Source organism: Acipenser ruthenus, chromosome 43 (genome assembly GCF_902713425.1).
Source record: "Acipenser ruthenus chromosome 43, fAciRut3.2 maternal haplotype, whole genome shotgun sequence".
In the NCBI taxonomy this organism is placed as follows: domain Eukaryota; kingdom Metazoa; phylum Chordata; class Actinopteri; order Acipenseriformes; family Acipenseridae; genus Acipenser; species Acipenser ruthenus.
Genome location: NC_081231.1, coordinates 8,887,077 through 8,907,416, shown reverse-complemented (window position 1 = coordinate 8,907,416; position 20,340 = coordinate 8,887,077). Strand labels below are relative to the sequence as shown.

At 40.3% G+C, this 20,340-nt stretch overlaps 1 protein-coding gene across 2 annotated transcripts in view; it reads right to left on the bottom strand.

Moving 5' to 3' along the window:
- Positions 1–12,333, bottom strand: part of LOC131709380 (zinc finger protein 79-like) — a 237,825-nt gene extending 225,492 nt beyond the window's left edge. Inside the window, exons 1-2 of one of the 2 annotated variants that reach the window (XR_009311491.1) lie at positions 11,389–12,333; positions 2,491–4,184 (exon numbers count right to left, since the gene is read on the bottom strand). Coding sequence is in view for 1 of the 2 variants with exons in the window: in XM_059011897.1 (XP_058867880.1) it covers positions 3,310–4,184; positions 11,389–11,833 (1,320 nt within the window). In the remaining variant the exon portion in view is untranslated. Of the gene's footprint in view, positions 1–415; positions 4,185–11,388 lie in introns of those variants that run through there. The other variant, XM_059011897.1, reaches the window with a different exon arrangement.
- Positions 12,334–20,340: the final 8,007 nt, after the last annotated feature.

Sequence of the window (20,340 nt, the reverse complement as noted above, 5' to 3'; positions counted from 1 at the left end):
TCTCTGTTGTCTTGCATAAATGAAATAAAACACAATTTATTTATTCATCGCTGTACACACTCTATGCTAATGTTTTACACGAGGAGCTATATGCCTAAAAAATACATTCCTTTATATCTGTTGTCATTATTACAATACCGTAGTTCTTTTTTTTTCAATATACGAGGATTTTATATAAATGAAAAAAAGCAAAATACTAAACAATATATACAGTAGGCTACTGTACTACTATTGTATTTGAATATTTACATAGTGTGAAGAAGCAATGCCAGAAAATGTAAACATCCGATGGTCTTTTATTAATAAAAAACGAGTTCACTTGATTATTATTATTATTATTATTATTATTATTATTATTTATTTCTTAGCAGACACCCTTTTCCAGGGCGACTTACAACTGTTACAAGATACCACATTATTTTTTACATACAATTACCCATTTATACAGTTGGGTTTTTACTGGAGCAATCTAGGTAAAGTACCTTGCTCAAGGGTACAGCAGCAGTGTCCCCACCTGGGATTGAACCCACAAACCTCCTGTCAAGAGTCCAGAGCCCTAACCACTACTCCACACTGCTGCCCTGACTATTTCAATATGAACACAAGTGAACTGAGTCCTGGGAAAACATGGAAGTGAACCACGAAAATGAGCCCCAGTTAATTTCCAAACGAACTCAGTACGTTTGTATACAAGGCAAGTGTGAACAGCTAGCACATTGATACACTGCTTCAAAGCAAACGAACCGAACTGAGGATGTTTGAAATGAACCCAGTTTGAATACACCCCAACTATCGTATTCGATTTTTTTTCCTGGGTTGGGAAATAACATTAACGATTTAATAAAGGTAACAACAAGATAACACAATGTGAATCTCGGTGAGCAGAGTACAGTAGCTTGTAATTCCAGTCTGTAACTTTGTTTAAAAAATCATAGCCTTGGCTGTCGTAGAGTCCATTTTACCCTTCGTTTCACTGGAGCAGACAGTAATGTGACATATACCAGTGCGCTGACTGGATAGGATTGCTTTTGAGTTGTGAGGACGTTGTCAGGGGTGATACACGGGGCAATCCTCGCGGGATTTGGTCACAAGCAACATAGCTGCTACTAGTAAATTGCCTAGACAGTTACTGCTAGAGCTGCTGACCCGCTTTAGAGATCAATTACTATTAATAATAAAAGTAATCGCAGAATCATTTTAATTTTCCCGTGATGCTAGTAAAATTCCAGACTTTTTCAAGACTTTCATAACGGAGACGTGGTTTTTCAAGCATTTTCAAGCCCTGGAAATCAGTTTTGCATTTTTTCATACTTTTTCCAGACTTCCAGACTAGCGTACGAACCCTGATTAATAGTCATAGCTCAGCTACATTTTCATTGGGAATTTGTCACCGAGTGCAAGATACTGCAAAAGAGCAAGAAAGAGCCAGGGATGAAACCGCTATGACTTTCTGTACCCAAGATCCGTACACATGCCTGCTGCTGTAGCGCCCCCCGTCCAAAACACTGTTCACTAGTTAACCAAGGATAACCCCCTCAGTTATCCCTATAATTAAATTGACTATCTTAAATAACCAATTTAAGTAGGATTAATGACTACGCCAATTTGAAGTTAATATAACTCCAAATAAATAACAGGTTCTTTAAAAATCAAGACAGCACAGTGTGTAAAGTGAGGACAACAAGGTATAAAAACAAGAATTTTATTTAAACAAAATATCACAGCTTTTACCTATAGCAGCAGATTTGATAGCAGCAACCTTTAAACTATAGCAGCAGATTATTAACCAAGAGCGATCCCATCAGACCCTAAGCACTAGGATACTTTAAACTAAGTCATGTCACACCAACACTTCTAAATAAAAAGATAATTCACAGCACAATAACACTTTTAAATAACAGCCTTCAAGCAAATAGTGGTTTCCACAAACACAATTCCAAACAATAAAACAAACCTTAAATAACACACTAAAAAAAAGTCATAATCAGTGATTTTCATAGAACAGAAAACGTCATGCAACCTAAAAAATGCCTATAATGCTTAAACCCTCCAATAGCCGCTATTTTCGTTAATACACAAGTTGATAAAGTGCAGGTGTGCAATCAACAGTTAACAGACCTCTCATAACTATACATTGTAAACACATACACAATTACAGTTAGGATAATCAGGACAAAGACGCTACTCTAAAAGTCTAAAACAACCAATAACACAGAAAAAAAGTTTGTATGCAGCGCTCAGATAATTACATCAAAATTCACAGGATCGTAATTACAAACTCAGAATACAGACAATGCACATTCTCTTTTGTAATCAACCCCATACAATTGCGACCGACGTCTAAGAGTACGGGGGATACTTCACTGAAACCACTCCAATATAGAGCGGACCAAACTATTCAATATGAATAGTTTACCATTAACTTCTAGCGCTTCAGCCAATTCACAGCGCCTCAGTATTACACTTGAAAAGTTACAATCCTTACCAAACAGTAGTTCCCCGACCCGTGCTCTCAGCTCACAAATCTCTCAAACCCGATCGCCCTCGCACTGATTAATCCCACCTGTTCTTATACAGCTGGCCCCATTACGAATTAGCACTGCAATTACTATTGAGACCAACAGTCTTCCTGGAGTTTAAAGGGACAGTGCAACAGTAAAAATGATAAAAATCACACAATAAAACTCAATCTTATTACATTCAAAAAAATAAATACATCCATTGCACATCCGTTACACTGCACTGCTATTACTCGGGGCACTTTACAAAAGCAACACAAACACAAGCATGGACAATGCACACTGCAAAGCGACACGTCACGCAATATTCACTCATTCATGTCATAATACAGTCATGCGACACTATCAGTTTTCATTCGTTTTTGAAACGTGATGACTTTACAAGACACATCCTCCAGGTGGTTGCCCAGTAAGGACGCTGCAGTCTCGTCTCTAGGATGCTACATCAGGGGTCTGGATACTCATTCCCATCAATTTATTTATTTTCAAGTTAATGAAGTTCAAATGTTAAATCCTGAAACTCATTTCCACACTGAGTTATTGATTTCTCCTGACTCGTCCATCAGATGAGGTGTGAATCGTTTCCTTTCTGCATATTCCCGCTCCCAGGCACTGACTGCATTGACAGCCTGAGTTAAACTGACAGCAGAGAAGCCTCTTGTGACGTGTTCACGTCACTGCCCACTTTGACAGAGAGCAAGAGAGTGGATTTGCATTTTTACAATTTAAAATGCATGCTCTTAAGAGTGATACACAAAACATACATGCTGAAAAAATGGACCGCAAAGGGTTAAGAGTGATACACAAAACAGTCTTTAAGGTTTCTCTCCTCTGTGAATTCACTGGTGTTTTGGAAGGGCTTGTTTAAGAGACACAGTTTCTCTCCTGTGTGAGTTCGCTGGTGTGAAACAAGGCTGTCTGACCAACTGAAACTCTTCCCACAGTCAGAGCAGTGATACGGTTTCTCTCCTGTGTGAGTTCGCTGGTGTCCTTTTAGGCTTCCTAACTGACTGTAACTCTTCCCACAGTCAGAGCAGTGATACGGTTTCTCTCCTGTGTGAGTTCGCTGGTGTGAAACAAGGCTGCCTAACTGTCTGAAACTCTTCCCACAGTCAGAGCAGCGATACGGTTTCTCTCCTGTGTGAGTTCGCTGGTGTGAAACAAGGCTGCCTGACCGACTGAAATTCTTCCCACAGTCAGAGCAGTGATATGGTTTCTCTCCTGTGTGAGTTCGCTGGTGTAAAACAAGGCTGTTTGACCGACTGAAACTCTTCCCACAGTCAGAGCAGTGATATGGTTTCTCTCCTGTGTGAGTTCGTTCATGTAAAACAAGGCTGTTTGACCGACTGAAACTCTTCCCACAGTCAGAGCAGCGATACGGTTTCTCTCCTGTGTGAGTTCGCTGGTGAAAAACAAGGCTGTTTGACTGACTGAAACTCTTCCCACAGTCAGAACAGTGATACGGTTTCTCTCCTGTGTGAATTCGCTGGTGTAAAACAAGGCTGTTTGAATGACTGAAACTCTTCCCACAGTCAGTGCAGCAATACGGTTTCTCGCCTGTGTGAGTTCGCTGGGTTTTGTTTAAATGCCCTAACTGCGTTAAACCTTTACCACAGTCAGGATATTCTCCACCGCCTGCCCTCGCTTTAGCTGCTGGACTGGAACCTGGAAAACATGAACAGGAAAGAAAGTAAGACGGACTGCTTGTAGGCTTAAGGTTGGTTCATAATTCAGACTCCGACATAATTTGTGGTTGGAGTCGAGGGTCTCTGACCCTATGTGACAGGTCACACACACTCTTGCGACATGCGTCTTTTTTGGAAAGTCGTACAGCCTTTTCTCATGCGTCTGTGACCTGAAATTGCATGTGGTCTGCGCTGGATGTATCGCATTCATCTGCAGTGATGTATGAACCAACTCTCAGGGCATGTGCAGGGCCAGATTAACACATAGGCAAACTAGATATACAGGTAAAACTTGACTTCACTGCCATTCAAACCGAGGCATGCATCTCAAAATCAAATTGTCCTGACGGGTGTTATGCAGATTTCTGTAACCCATAGAATTGTGTATCCCCTGTGCAGAGGCAGTTTCTCAAAGATCGCTGGATGTGCACGCACGATATTTCTGTGCCCGAGCCCCACTGTGTTGTCAAGCACTGCCATGGAGTTCAACAATGGTGGAGGAGTGGATTAAAGCATATGAATTTCAGCGGTGGGGGCTTGCACTGCGTTACACCAGCTTAAAGTTAAAAACTTAGAGTAAGTAGCGGGTTCCAAAAAATATAGCGTTCCACATCCCCATGTGTTGCTAGAACTGTATTTTGATTACGACTGTAAGTCGCCTTGGATAAGGGTGTCTGCTAAGAAATAAATAATAAGAAGAAGAAGAAGAAGAATGATAATAATAATACTGTTTAAATAACGTACCTGTCATTTATTTTCAATGCTAACATCATGACAACTTTTTACACATAACTTTAAAGCATGTTTCAAAGCTCTTCTCAAAATGCCCACCCTAGTGCACTGATAGCGTCAGGATTATTGCCAACATTGTCAGGTAACACAGCAACAGCGATCCATGATGTGGTATGGAACAGAAAAAACAGAGCACTTAAGGTTTTTTGTTAGGGGTGGGAATTTCGAATAATAAGATATTCGAATATACCAAGAATGAAAGTTTCGACTCCTCAACCTCTAATTACTCATAACAGTGACAGGTCCTTAGAAAGTATTAGCAGCAACCACACATAGGGACGCTGTGGCAAAGTGGGTAAGTGAGTGCAGGTCAAGGCAATGCAGCAGTGCAGAAGAAAACAGACAGACAATTATATCCAGGTGCAAGAAAACAGACACACAATTATATCCAGGTGCAAGGGTGTTTATTGGTTTCACAATGTCCAGAGGCTGACGGCAATCAGCTGTAAATAATACTGTTGTAAAGTGATACAGTGGCGTGTATCACTTCAATTAGAATCCCCGGGTTTGACCCGTAACAATAAGTCCCGTTCTTTTAACACCCACACGTAACACAAAACACAGACACAGTTCTTTAGTGAGTGATTTTAGTGCTCGTGGTGTGTAATACAATTTGTTGTGGTGAGGGAAGTGCTGGTGTCCGGGTTTGATGTTGGCCTGCGGCTACAGCTCCGGATAGTGTTAGTAGTGTTAGTAAACAAACAAACAAACAGTTTACTAGACAAACGAACAAACACAACACTCACGTTTTTTGTTAGGGGTGGGAATTTCGAATAATAAGATATTTGCAGGTGATCTGATTCAAACATTCAAAATCCTAAAAGGTATAGACAATGTCAACACAGGGGACTTTTTTGACCTGAAAAGAGAAACAAGGACTAGGGGTCACAAATGGAGATTAGATAAAGGGACATTCAGAACAGAAAATAGGAGGCACTTTTTTACACAGAGAATTGTGAGGGTCTGGAACCAACTCCCCAGTAATGTTGTTGAAGCTGACACCCTGGGATCCTTCAAGAAGCTGCTTGATGAGATTCTGGGATCAATAAGCTACTAACAACCAAACGAGCAAGATGGGCTGAATGGCCTCCTCTCGTTTGTAAACTTTCTTATGTTCTTATGTACAGTGCCTATGGAAAGTCTACACCCCCTTGAACTTTTTTCACATTTTGTTGTGTCAGTGCCTCAGAGTTTCATGCATTTAAACAAGGATTTTTTCCACTTATCTACACACCATACTCCACACTGTTAAGGGGAAAAAAAGTTTTTTTATTGAGAAAAAGATGATATATTACAAATACAAAACTGGAAGATCATAATTGGATAAGTCACCAACCCCCTGAGTTAATACTTGGTGGAAGCACCTTTGGCAGCAATTACAGCTGTGAGTCTGTTGGGATAGGTCTCTACCAACTTTGCACACCTAGATTAGGCAATATTGGACCATTCTTCTTTACAAAACTGTTAAAGCTCTGTCAAGTTCCTTGGGGAGCGTTGATGGAAATTTTCGATTGGATTTAGGTCGGTGCTCTGACGGGGCCACTTGATGACATTTACCTTTTTGTTCCTTAGCCACTCCAGTGTAGATTTGGCTGTGTGCTTTGGGTCGTTGTCATGCTGAAAGGTGAACTTCCGTCTCAGTTTCAGGTTTCTTGCAGAGGGCAGCAGGTTTTCCTCAAGGACTTCACTGTACTGTGCTCCATTCATTTTCCCTTCTATCCTGACAAGTGCCCCAGTCCCTGCCGATGAGAAACATCCCCATAACATGATGCTGCCACCACCATGCTTCACAGTAGGGATGGTGTTCTTTGGGTGATGCGCTGTGTTGGGTTTGTGCCAAAAATAACGCTTTGAATTTAGGTCAAAAAGTTCCATTTTAGTTTCGTCAGACCACAAAACTTTTTGCCACATGGCTACAGAATCTCCTGCGTGTTTTTTTGCATACTTCAAACAGGATTCAAGGTGGGCTTTCTTGAGTAACGGCTTCCTTCTTGCCACCCTACCATACAGACCAGATTTGTGGAGTGCTTGGGATATTGTTGTCACATGCACACTTTGACCAGTCTTGGCCATAAAAGCCTGTAGCTCTTGAAAAGTTGCCATTGGCCTCTTGGTAGCCTCTCTGATCAGTCTCCTTGCTCAGTCATCCAGTTTGGAGGGACGGCCTGATCTAGGCAGGGTCTTGGTGGTGCCATACACCTTCCACTTCTTAATAATCATCTTGACTGTGCTCCAAGGGATATTCAAGGCCTTTGATATTTTTTTATACCCATCCCCTGATCCCCTGCCTTTCAACAACTTTGTCCCAGAGTTCTTTTGAAAGCGCCTTGGTGCTCATGGTCTTTGCTTTGAAATGCACTACCCAGCAGAGGGAACCTACAGACACTGCTGAATTTATCCTGAAATCACTACAATTTAACACAGGTGGAGGCCACTTAACTTGGTGTGTGATTTTGAAGGCTATTGGTTACACCTGAGCTAATTTAGGATTGCTATTACAAGCGGGGTGGACACTTATCCAAACAAGCTATTTCAGTTTTTATTTTTAATTAATTTTCTACAAATTTCCAGAATATTTCTTTCACTTGGAAGTTGTGGGATAGGACGGCACTGTATATATATATATATATATATATATATATATATATATATATATATATATATATATATATACCGTACTGTGCAAAAGTTTTAGGCAGGTGTGAAAAAATGCTGTAAAGTAAGAATGCTTTCAAAAATAGACATGTTAATAGTTTATATTTATCAATTAACAAAATGCAAAGTGAGTGAACAGAAGAAAAATCTACATCAAATCCATATTTGGTGTGACCACCCTTTGCCTTCAAAACAGCATCAATTCTTCTAGGTACACTTGCACAAAGTCAGGGATTTTGTAGGCATATAGTCAGGTGTATGACTAAACAATTATACCAAACAGGTGCTAATGATCATCAATTCAATATGTAGGTTGAAACACAATCATTAACTGAAACAGAAACAGCTGGGTAGGAGGAATAAAACTAGGTGAGGAACAGCCAAACTCAGCTAACAAGGTGAGGTTGCTGAAGACAGTTTACTGTCAAAAGTCATACACCATGGCAAGACTGAGCACAGCAACAAGACACAAGGTAGTTATACTGCATCAGCAAGGTCTCTCCCAGGCAGAAATTTCAAGGCAGACAGGGGTTTCCAGATGTGCTGTCCAAGCTCTTTTGAAGAAGCACAAAGAAACGGGCAACGTTGAGGACCGTAGACGCAGTGGTCGGCCAAGGAAACTTACTGCAGCAGATGAAAGACACATCATGCTTACTTCCCTTCGCAATCGGAAGATGTCCAGCAGTGCCATCACTCGCTGCTGGTGTTGATACACCCATTTGACTGCAATGACTTCTAAATGATTTGCTTGTGTTGCTTGCGTCCGGTGTGGATACAGCTTAACAAACAAAAAGCCATTTTTCAGTCGAGACGCCTCACATCTCCACTGCACACAGTAAAAGATGCACTGCTTGCTTGTTTCAGTCGAGACGCCTCACATCTCCACTGCGCACAGTAAAAGCTGCACTGCTTGCTTGTTTCAGTCGAGACGCCTCACATCCCCACTGCACACAGTAAAAGATGCACTGCTTGCTTGTTTCAGTTGAGACGCCTCACATCCCCACTGCACACAGTAAAAGATGCACTGCTTGCTTGTTTCAGGCGAGACGCCTCACATCTCCACTGCACACAGTAAAAGATGCACTGCTTGCTTGTTTCAGTTGAGACGCCTCACATCCCCACTGCGCACAGTAAAAGATGCACTGCTTGCTTGTTTTTTGCCACATCCTGTGTTTTCTTCCAAAGTAGCAGATGGGTGCTGGCATTTTAGATGATTGAGAATGTACTTGTTGATTTACAATATGAAATGCTTGTGCTGCAGAGATTACATTGCACGATGATCTCGTTTAACTTTTTTCAAAATACTTCCAAGCACTGCATTTTTTTTTAAAGATGCTATTTTCACTGCTCATGCACTCCCTTAGCCAATAGCAGAGCTAGGTAAGGAAGAGCCCCGCCTCCTGTCAGTTATCAGTGAGGTGACAATTGTAGTGGCTGATCACTTTTAACTTGCTCCTCTGTCAAAATACCACGCCAAGCTTTTTCGGGTGTAGTTAGCTAATTTTTCCATTTGTTTTAGAAATTAACGAGTACTCAAAACTTGATCACAGTGTTCGAGTAGTAATTTCATTTAGAATACTCGATTATTCAGACTCACCCCTGTTTTATGGATCTCTCTTCCTGCAGTGATTTAGAGCACAGATCTCAAACCTCAGTGCACTAGAGCAGACATTTCTAAAAGAGCTTTGCAACAGACTAAAGTCATGTGTTAAAAGTTGTCAGGATGTGAACAATGAAAAGAAATGACAGGTACGTTATTTAAACAGTTGTAGCAACACTTGGGGACGTGGAACGCTATATTTTTCAGAACCCCGCTATATACTCTTTATAGCCTTTACTTTATTTGTAAAAGCAAAGTCAGTAAAGACTGACGCTGGTGAAACTGAGCCCTGGGATCAAAATCTGCCCTCAGAGTTCTCCTGTAATGTTTCAGGTCTATTTCCTCTAAAACACCCTACAATTATATATTTTTCAATAGCATTACGTTTAGGGGTGTTAATCATTTAGAATTTAAATGGTTAAACGTTAGTAAAGTGTCAAATGTTTTTAATTTTGCTTAATTGTTAAAACTTTGTCAAATGTGCAGTTCAAATATTAAGAACAGGAGGGTGTCTGCAAATAACGGCTACTCAGTTTTCTTTCGTTGTCCATTTCCTACCTTTGTCACGTGACATCATTGTCACTGGATATTCACCTCGCAATTTCCAGCATGCTTTTGCTCTCATGACTATCAATGTTGTCTTCGGGAGATCTAAATAACCGAAGCCCTGTCTGGGCACATTGTGATATAAAGGGAGACTGTGCTCTGCAGAGCTTAGTTACAGCAGCAGTACAGGAACAATGTTAAAATATATGAAAATATAACTACTGGTGCTAGATCTAGTGAGGAGGAGGTGGGGCCCAGGCAAACAACAATGCAAGTGCATGGCTGGTAGTGCAGGAAACGCGATAAAACTCTGGCTGAAAACACAATACCATGGTTGATTACTGAGACGATCGCAACTGATTCAACAAGTTCATGTGTTTTGTTGATCCAGATTTTTAGTCTTGCTGGTTTGCATTAAATCCTTGAGTGTGAGTGTGCTGCTTCGTGTGCTGGTACGGCAGATCAGCGCGTTGCTAGGATACACACTTCAAGCCTTTACATTCGTCTTGGAGAAGACCAATCACAAGCAGGACTATTGGATGCACGGCTTCTTCATTTAAAAATTAAGAAAAACACTTTCTTTTATCTATTAAATCTACCAATTACCTTTTACCTTCAAAGCATGTTGTGTTTGGATTATATGGCAATATTATAGAAAAATAAGATGAATTTAGTACAATTGTTACATTAGTCACGGTTTGAGAGATTAATTCAAACGCTTTGCTTTTGGACATAAAATGTGAGCAGTACTGAAAAACCATAGTTCAGAAATTACTTCTGTTAAATACAATGTTAATCTGATGCAGACGCACGCATATTCTTTTCAGTTGTTAAATGTAAGTCCTTTGTATTTTTTGTTTTTTATATAATTGAAGTGTTCTCATTTGAATGCAAGTCGTGCCTTTTTGTTTAACTATTATACACACACTGTTTTAGTTATTAGAGCGTCTGTTAAAAAAAAAAATATATAATGTTTGTTTATTTTGAAAAATAAAACCTCAGTGCATGGATAATCATTGATAAATGTCTATACGATACTCAAATATGAAATGAGGGTGCCGACTGCACCTCTACTTAACAGGATCAACTGCATTTTTAAGGAGAGTTGAAAAGCTGAGGTAAAACACTGAAAAATCAGAAGACCTTTTTACAGACATATAGGCTATGCGATCATTTATAGAAAGCTATTTATTTAAAAAGATATAGCACTCTCAATGTTTTTACTTGAACGTTTAAACTAACTATTTGTAGAAGTCTAAAAGTCTAAAATAAATGAAACGGAATCAAGCACCCCTAATAACGCTACACATGTACAATAATATCCCTCTATTTAGACACTGAACATTTCTAATGTTATATACAGTACTTTAGCTCTTCTCCCCCTTGGTATAATCGGGTAGGAGTGCCAGTGTGAAAGGGGCTTATATCTGTATCTTAAGATCACCAGTAGTGAGTCCTATCCTGAACTGGTGTGAGTGGAACAGGAAAAACAAATAGCTAGTAATGTAACCCACATGCTCCCTCCCTCCCTCTCTGCCACACTATCACGCAATCTAGAATGACAATGTCACAGCTACTGGGAGTCACTCACCTGCTAGACTGCATTCTGAATGTGACTGCCCATCTTCCTTTCCACCTCCTTGCATGCTGTTGGGAGAGCCTTCCTCTCCAGCACCTTGCTCTCTCACGCAGACTCTCTCCAGCTCAGGGATGTTTGGTTTGAAGTCCTCGGATTCTTCCTTCCCTGGTTCCATGTGGGCAAACTCTACTTCAGGGGGCTCCTGTTTAATATGGTTAATTTCCAGCACCTCTTCTTGTTTCACAGGAAGGGGTTCTTCTGTCTGAGAGATCTCCAATTCATTGTGCTCAGCTTTAATCTCAGAGACCTCTGACTGACTGCTGTCACACTGCATCTCACAGAGCTCCTGTTTAATGGGAAGGGAAGCCAGCCCAGAGACCTCCGCTCTAAAGGGGACAAGTTCAGGTTCAGAGAACTCCTCTTTAATCTGGACAGATTCCATCTCCACACTGTTCATGGCAGCACACGGGATTCTGCTTAGTAGCAGCTGAAAAAGAAATGCATTTATTTAAATATAGTGCTACTAAGGCCATTCAAGGGACCGACAAAACCTGGATTTAATAGCAGGGCTGGCTTTACTATTGAAGGGACACAGAATTTCTTGTAATACGTTTTTATAATACCAGAGGATTGTATCTGTCTAATCTCAAGAATGATGGATGAAAGTTACTATAGTTCTCTTTTCGTTTAATAAGTATGTTTGGTGTTTTATAATACATTCTCTTAAAGACTGATCAGCAAGGAGTCATTTTGTCCTCAAACCTGGTTGTTAGGAGCTTATTGTTCCTTTTAGGAGGCTGAGTGGTCCAGTGGTTAAATAAACAGGCTTGTAACCAGGAGGTCCACGGTTCAAATCCCAGCTCAGCCACTGACTCATTGTGTGACCCTGAGCAAGTCACTTAACCTCCTTGTGCTCCGTCTTTCAGGTGAGACGTTGTTGTAAGTGACTCTGCAGCTGATGCATAGATCAAACACCGCTTTGTGATGGTGGTCCACTATGAAAGGCGCTATATAACACTAAAGATTGTTAGTATTATTATTATTAGAATCTGTTTCTTGAAGGATCCCAGGGTGTCGCTTCAACAATGTTACTGGGGAGTTGGCTCCAGACTCACAATTCTCTGTGTAAAAAAGTGCCCCCTATTTTCTCTTCCAAATAGTCCTTTATCTAATCTCCACACACATACATAATGTAATGAGATGTAAGAGAGTAATAAGAATTAAAAATAAATAAATCCCTAGAGAACTGTGTTTATTTATTACCTTAAAATAAGTACTACATACATAAACAGTGTGTTGTCGTGGCAATTGGTGATCGAAGAAATAATAAAGTAAAATAAAACAAAATAAAATCAATAAATAATAAGGTCATCGCCTTACAGTGATGACTTTGAAGTCATAATGCATGGCAAGTGTTATTAGGGAATGCTGTGTCGCGTTTTCAAGCGCGTCACTGAGCTGCGCTGAGAGGTTTGGAGACGCGCTTCTCTACAAGCTGCGTGTGACGTCAGAAAGACAGCAGCCACGAGCAGCCGGCGCGCGCTCCGGGTAACAGAACGAAACCCGTATTGACCCGCGAGACGCTTTCAGAACAATGAGAATCTGTCTGGAAACCCGCGAAGCTGTCAGCCCTGAAACACACAGACTGTGAATGAGAGGATGAGAATAAAAACAAACGCGCTGACACAGACACGCCGCTTCACAAATACAACACACACACACACAAAAACAACGCGCTCCTACCACACTACAACCCGGACCTTTCAAAATAATACAATATAACAGCGCTCTGTAGTTTATAAACACATTGTAGAGCTCCATGCAGACTCTCTCACCTCCTCTCTGCTCTCCCTCAGTGTCTGAACGGATAAAACAACGCGCTCCTACCACACTACAACCCGGACCTTTCAAAATAATACAATATAACAGCGCTCTGTAGTTTATAAACACATTGTAGAGCTCCATGCAGACTCTCTCACCTCCTCTCTGCTCTCCCTCAGTGTCTGAACGGATAAAACAACGCGCTCCTACCACACTACAACCCGGACCTTTCAAAATAATACAATATAACAGCGCTCTGTAGTTTATAAACACATTGTAGAGCTCCATGCAGACTCTCTCACCTCCTCTCTGCTCTCCCTCAGTGTCTGAACGGATAAAACAACGCGCTCCTAGCACACTACAACCCGGACCTTTCAAAATAATACAATATAACAGCGCTCTGTAGTTTATAAACACATTGTAGAGCTCCATGCAGACTCTCTCACCTCCTCTCTGCTCTCCCTCAGTGTCTGAACGGATAAAACAACGCGCTCCTAGCACACTACAACCCGGACCTTTCAAAATAATACAATATAACAGCGCTCTGTAGTTTATAAACACATTGTAGAGCTCCATGCAGACTCTCTCACCTCCTCTCTGCTCTCCCTCAGTGTCTGAACGGATAAAACAACGCGCTCCTACCACACTACAACCCGGACCTTTCAAAATAATACAATATAACAGCGCTCTGTAGTTTATAAACACATTGTAGAGCTCCATGCAGACTCTCTCACCTCCTCTCTGCTCTCCCTCAGTGTCTGAACGGGTCTGTCTCCCACAGGACGAGGAATATACCAATCACAAAATACAAACCGATCAGCGCGGTCTGACAATTCATCTAATATGAACCGCAAAGGGAATCGTGATACCGGGGATCTTTTAATAAAAAATGAATATGACTTTCAGTTTTAACATCATATTCGAGCTGTTTGTAGCTCTATATTTTTCCCAGTGAATACAATTTGAATTCAGGTAACCCCTCCCCCATGCCGGAGTTGGTATAGTCCTTTCTTTATCAGGCGGCAGCAGCGTCGATGCAGCGAGTTTCACGCAGATATATAATCTGTGTTTCGTGTAATTATATTGATATTTCCCGTCCTCTTCTTCAGAGTGAGATGTTCAAACACTAACGCGATACCCCTGATAATGTTTTTAGAAGTATATCAGGTTAATTGAAGTTGAGCGCCGTTGTCACAAACAGATCCACAATGGCGCAGGCATGGGCGCAGTTTCATGGCTTTCTCTTCGCTAGTCTTGCAGGTTCAGGGCGTGTGAACTTGTTTTTGGTAAATACAGCACAGGGTCGCAGAAAGGTCATTCTTTACGAGTAAACTTCCAGGCAGTAACCTCTGCTATTTCTACCCCATGCTTTTATTTAGTTTCTCTTAAACTGTATTCTTGTCTCCTATTCTTTATCCAGGACAGTATTCCTCCCTGCTGTCCAGCGGCACAGATTTAGAATCTTCCTCAGACTGCGCTGCGAACTAAACCAGGCAACAGAGCCGCGTCCACAGCAGCAGAAGAGTCACCAGCAATGAGACACGCCAAGGAGTGCGCTGCTCTGTGAGACTCGAGGGGACGCGTTATCAAAGCGCTTCCTCCAGCCTTTAATTAACTGCTATTGATTTAAAAAGGACAAGACATCATGTTAATGTTACAACATGAAAAACTAAACACACTGAGAGTGCTGAAGAGGGCTTGAAATACAGTGTATCACTCAGCTGTGTGGTTCTAGTTTTGTAAAATGAACAGGTGGTTTATCTCTTTAAAATAAATAGGAATTAAAGACTGGCGTAGAAGCTTTGAAAAGATGTCCTGAGGTGTCTTATTGTGATTAAAAAGCGTCCCATTCCACAAGAAAAACCTGAGAGGCGTTAGAAAACTAAAGCTCTTTGAATGAAATGCTTTTTATTATATGAATAACTACCCAGTGGAGTGACAGAGCAGGTTAATAAACTAAATGTATTGAATGAATAATGAAATCAGATCATATCTGTCATAGAGTGAGAGGTTTGTATTAAACAGTCCAGTTACAGTATCCTTTAAAAGGTTGAAGAAAGTTTAACCTGAGAAATCATTTCAATTAACTGAAAAGGATAAAAGAAAGCTAAAGAAGGTCTGATTTCTTAAGTTAATGTTTTTTGTTGTATGAAGTCACTCTTTTTTTATTGATTGTTCATACACTCTGAATGAAAGCAGTGAAGCAGCACAGTAGATCACTGGTATGCAGAGCAGAGAAAGACCAGCAAAAGCAATAGGAGCAGCTTGCATTGTAGATATTTCAAATGAATAATTCTTCATTGCATTGAAGAAGACTGGCCCCTCCCCCTGCAAGGACTGTGATTTCCAGTGTTGGGTCCGCATGGCCAGTCTTCAGGGAGGATGTGTCAAGTGCTTAGTGATGTCATTGATGATGTCAGGTGTGATGTCAGGTGTGACGTGAAACACACACATGAGGGTGCAGAGTTAAGGTTGTGTGGCTTCCTGAACTTGCAATTTCCAAACCTTAACGTTACTTTAACAGAGTTATTGCCATTAAATTTATTTATAACACAATTAGGTTTGGTCTTTTTTATATTTAATTTTTTCAATTGTATATGTATTAATCAATGTTTCTTTCTTTCTAATCTCATACACATGGATTGTCTTTATTCTGTATTAGATATGTACTGCCTGTTTTCTCATGTTATTGTATATGTGAATGTGTGTGGGATTTGTACTTCACATCTGATCCCTCCTCATTTCATTGTCCAGTGAATTCTCATCCTCAGCAGTTTCATTTCTATACACTTTATAAAATCCACACTTTAAAATGATGATTTTATTTTTTATTTTAATTTTCTGTCTTACCTATCTTACCTGAATCTGCTAAATTCAGATTTTAGTTCTGCCTTTTTCACAATCTGTTTTTATTAGAGATGTATTATTTATTCATTATGTGTTGTCAGTGCAGGTCAAGAAACCAGAATAAGATCTTCATGTCTTTATTATTATTATTATTATTATTATTATTATTATTATTATTATTATTATTATTTATTTCTTAGCAGACGCCCTTATCCAGGACATCTTACAGGCGTAAACAAAAAATACATTTCAAGTGTTACAGTACAAGTATTAATACAATTAAGAGCAAGATAAAATACAATGACTTCAGTTCTAGTAAGTACAACTATATTACAAAATACAAATCAATATCGGAGCAGACAATAGCGTCAGTGATGGTTACATCAGGATATGATTAAATGCGAAATACTACAGATTGAATAACACTTGTGGCAGATTACAGTACAGTACTCTGTAAAGTACAGGATTAAATGCAGACAAATAGGGAGCAGGTAAGTGCAAGTAAAGCGCATTTAAGGAAGATTTAGTTTCTTTACCCATGAATGATGTATTTTGATATATAATGTATTCCTTCACCCTAACCAACATTTTTAAAAAAAATCTACGTGATCTCTACTCCCATAGCAAATTATTATTATTATTATCATCATTTATTTCTTAGCAGACGCCCTTATCCAGGGCGACTTACAATTGTTACAAGATATCACATTATTTTTACATACAATTACCCATTGATACAGTTGGGTTTTTACTGGAGCAATCTAAGTAAAGTACCTTGCTCAAGGGTACAGCAGCAGTGTCCCCACTGGGATTTGAACCCACGACCCTATGGTCAAGAGTCCAGAGCCCTAACCACTACTCCACACTGCTGCCCCTGTAGAACAGTTGGTTCTAAAAAACTATATATTTTTTAAAAATCTAAACACAGTTCAGTAACAAGCGGTTGCTGGTGCCCTCTGCTGTTTGCAATGAGTAGTACAGGTGTGAAAATCAGCAATTACTTTATTTATTTATTTATTGAACTAATATGTTAGTAACAGACTGTGCAAAACCTGCCATGGCTGTAAAATCAAAACAAGTCTTACCAGAGTCATAAAAAAGCCCCACGAGGACCTACATCCAGTGAATGTGCACAATGTGAATGTGACAGACAGACACCTCTTCATATTCCCAGATTCTGGTTCTCTCAATACACTAAAGAACACCCTCACCAAGTGTCACCACACCTGCACTTCAAGATAGAAATGTGAATATGAACCAGGTAAAATCTCTATTAACTGAACTAATAGGGACCAGGGAGTGTTCATTAATTGTTCAGATAATTGCTTTAAAACTGTAAAATTGTTTATTTGAGTCCCATTAAAATCTATGATACCCCTTTATCTTTAAATCCATATTGTACAGTACTGAAGTGTACTGTAAATACCTGAGGTTGATGGCTGAATAGTGCATTTCCAATGACACCAGGGCAGAAGAGCACAGCACACAAGCCAGGTTAACAAGGTGGTGTTTGGATAACAGAGGGGTTCAGATCATCAAGGTTTAGATGAGGATGTGCATCCCCAGCAGTGATAATACATGTTAAAGAATGAACAGGGGTAGGGCCAGATAGAAGAGCCTGAAAAGACCATCACTGCTGTGCTTGTGCTGACAGACACAAGTCATCTTGACACTGGAGAGGGGAAGTACTTACAGGGACAGTTAAACAAAGGCCATCACGACATTGGAACTTCCTCATTATGCAAAGGCCCTGATACTAAAATAAACATTCAGTTTATATTTCTACGCTTTTATTTTGGTGCTCATGAAGCTGCTGTGTTGGCAAAACTGGAGGTTTTTAATCCAGAGCTGGGATAGCATGAACTCTACCACTGGAACCAAGTCTCTCTGCAGAGCAGACCCCCTCATCTAAAGATGATTGAGAGCATGTTTGATATCAAGCTGCTCAGCTCAATCTCCCCTTTTCAGAATCTCCTCTTGGCAGTTTAACCCTTTGCAGTGAAGCTGCTGGGTTGGCATCACTGGAGGTTTTGAATCCAGAGAGCTGGGATAGCATGAGCAATGGTAATGTGAGCTACCTGTAAGCTCCCGCACTCTGCCACTGGAACCATGTCTCACTGCCCAGCCAGTCTGAGACATCTCTTTTGGAGGCTGCCTGCAGTGATGCACGAGGCAGGGGCGGCTTCAGGCTGGATTGAAGTGACTGTTTGTCCAGGGGGTCCCCCTCTGTCCCAACAGGGAGTCTCCCTCAGAGGGGTGAGGCTCTACAGTGGCTGAACCTTTGAGGAGGGGTGGCAAGAGCCTCCAGAGCAGACACACAGAACACCACACTTGTAGGTTTGCATTCAACAGGAGAATAGTTAGAGAGAAACCCTGCTTCAATGTTACCCTCAGATTTTCACATGAATTGTTTTTCATTATACCACAGCTTTATAATAGATCTTTGTTTAATTATTTTCTAAGGAGCAGAGCAGACCCTTTCCTCTAAAGATGAGTGAGAGCATGTTTGGTATCAAGCAGCTCAGCTCCCCTTTTCAGAATCCCCTCTTGTCAGTTTAACAGGGGGTGCAGGGCTGCATTCCAGTATTCAGGCTCAATTTAAACCCTGCCTGCCTTCACTTCCTCTCACTAACCACAGACACGTATTTCCTTCTCAGAAATGAACGCAGAGCAGAGCTGACTGCTTCCCAGCAAAAAAGGAGAAGTGTGTTCTGTTTTTGAGATGACCTCTCCAGTGAACAGCACTGTGAGCTCCACTTTGTATCTATAATACAGATCTATCTAAAGATCAATCTACAGTAAACCCTGTATTTACACACACTCTTTACATGCACTTTTGCTGGGCAAATTTAAATTACTGCAGCATCATAATATATTTTAAATGAAATTAAATGAAAAGGGGTTACACCTGACCACTAGGATTGAACTCTAGTCATTACCATTGCAGGCATGGAGATTACACACACAGAGCAATGAACTGGGTGAGGAGGTGAATGAACTCTAGTCATTACCATTGCAGGCATGGAGATTACACACACAGAGCAATGAACTGGGTGAGGAGGTGATTGAACTCTAGTCATTACCATTGCAGGCATGGAGATTACACACACAGAGCAATGAACTGGGTGAGGAGGTGATTGAACTCTAGTCATTACCATTGCAGGCATGGAGATTACACACACAGAGCAATGAACTGGGTGAGGAGGTGATTTACAGAGGTGAAAGAAACATGAAGATTCTTAGAATTTTTTTGATGAGAGGAAGTTACGTTTCACAAAAAAACAAAGATTTTGCTTCAATCAGCCATCATCCTTATTTTACATTTTCCCATTAGTATCACAGTAGAACATTGAAAGTATCATTTAAAAAGATAAATGGGTTAAACATAATAATTTAATTATTTGAAGACTTAAACACTAAACACAAATGTTTGTGCACATTCACTTTATTATGCAGCAGTTTAAACTAAGAATTAAAGAATGCTTTATATTGTGGTAAAAATACCCAATCATTCTGTTTGAAATATCTAGGCCTGCCCCTTTTTCTCTGAACTCATTCAAGGAGGAATGTACATTATCAACCAATGCAGTCTAAACTGTACAGTGTAAAAGCTGAACAGTGTTTTGGTGCCACCTACTGGATACATTGAAGCATTGCAAATTTGTCGTTTGTAACTTTTGAAGGGCTACAACCTAACGCCACTCAAAGAGAATACTGGTGCTTATTAATAAAACCTGAGAGATGTCTCGTCATGTTTTAATAATAAACGCTTTCTGCAATGCACACATTCTGTAGGCTGCTTATTCACCTTCACTCGTGTTGCTTCTCCTGAATGAATACACTTGGTACAGACCGGGGACAACAACTACAGACCTAAATACAGCTTTACAGAAAGTACTGTTGGGCGCAGTAATATACATGCAGAGTATTGTATGAGAATATTTACCTTTGTTTCCGATCCTCGCAGTCATAAGCAGTTAAACTACTAAAACCTTTTAAAACATACTGTAACTGGACTGTTTAATACAAACCTCTCTCACTCTCTGACATATATGATCTGATTTCATTATTCATTCAATACATTTAGTTTATTAACCTGCTCTGTCACTCCACTGGGTAGTTATTCATATAATAAAAAGCATTTCATTCAAAGAGCTTTAGTTTTCTAACGCCTCTCAGGTTTTTCTTGTGGAATGGGACGCTTTTTAATCACAATAAGACACCTCAGGACATCTTTTCAAAGCTTTTACGCCAGTCTTTAATTAACTCCTATTTATTTTAAAGAGGCAAACCACC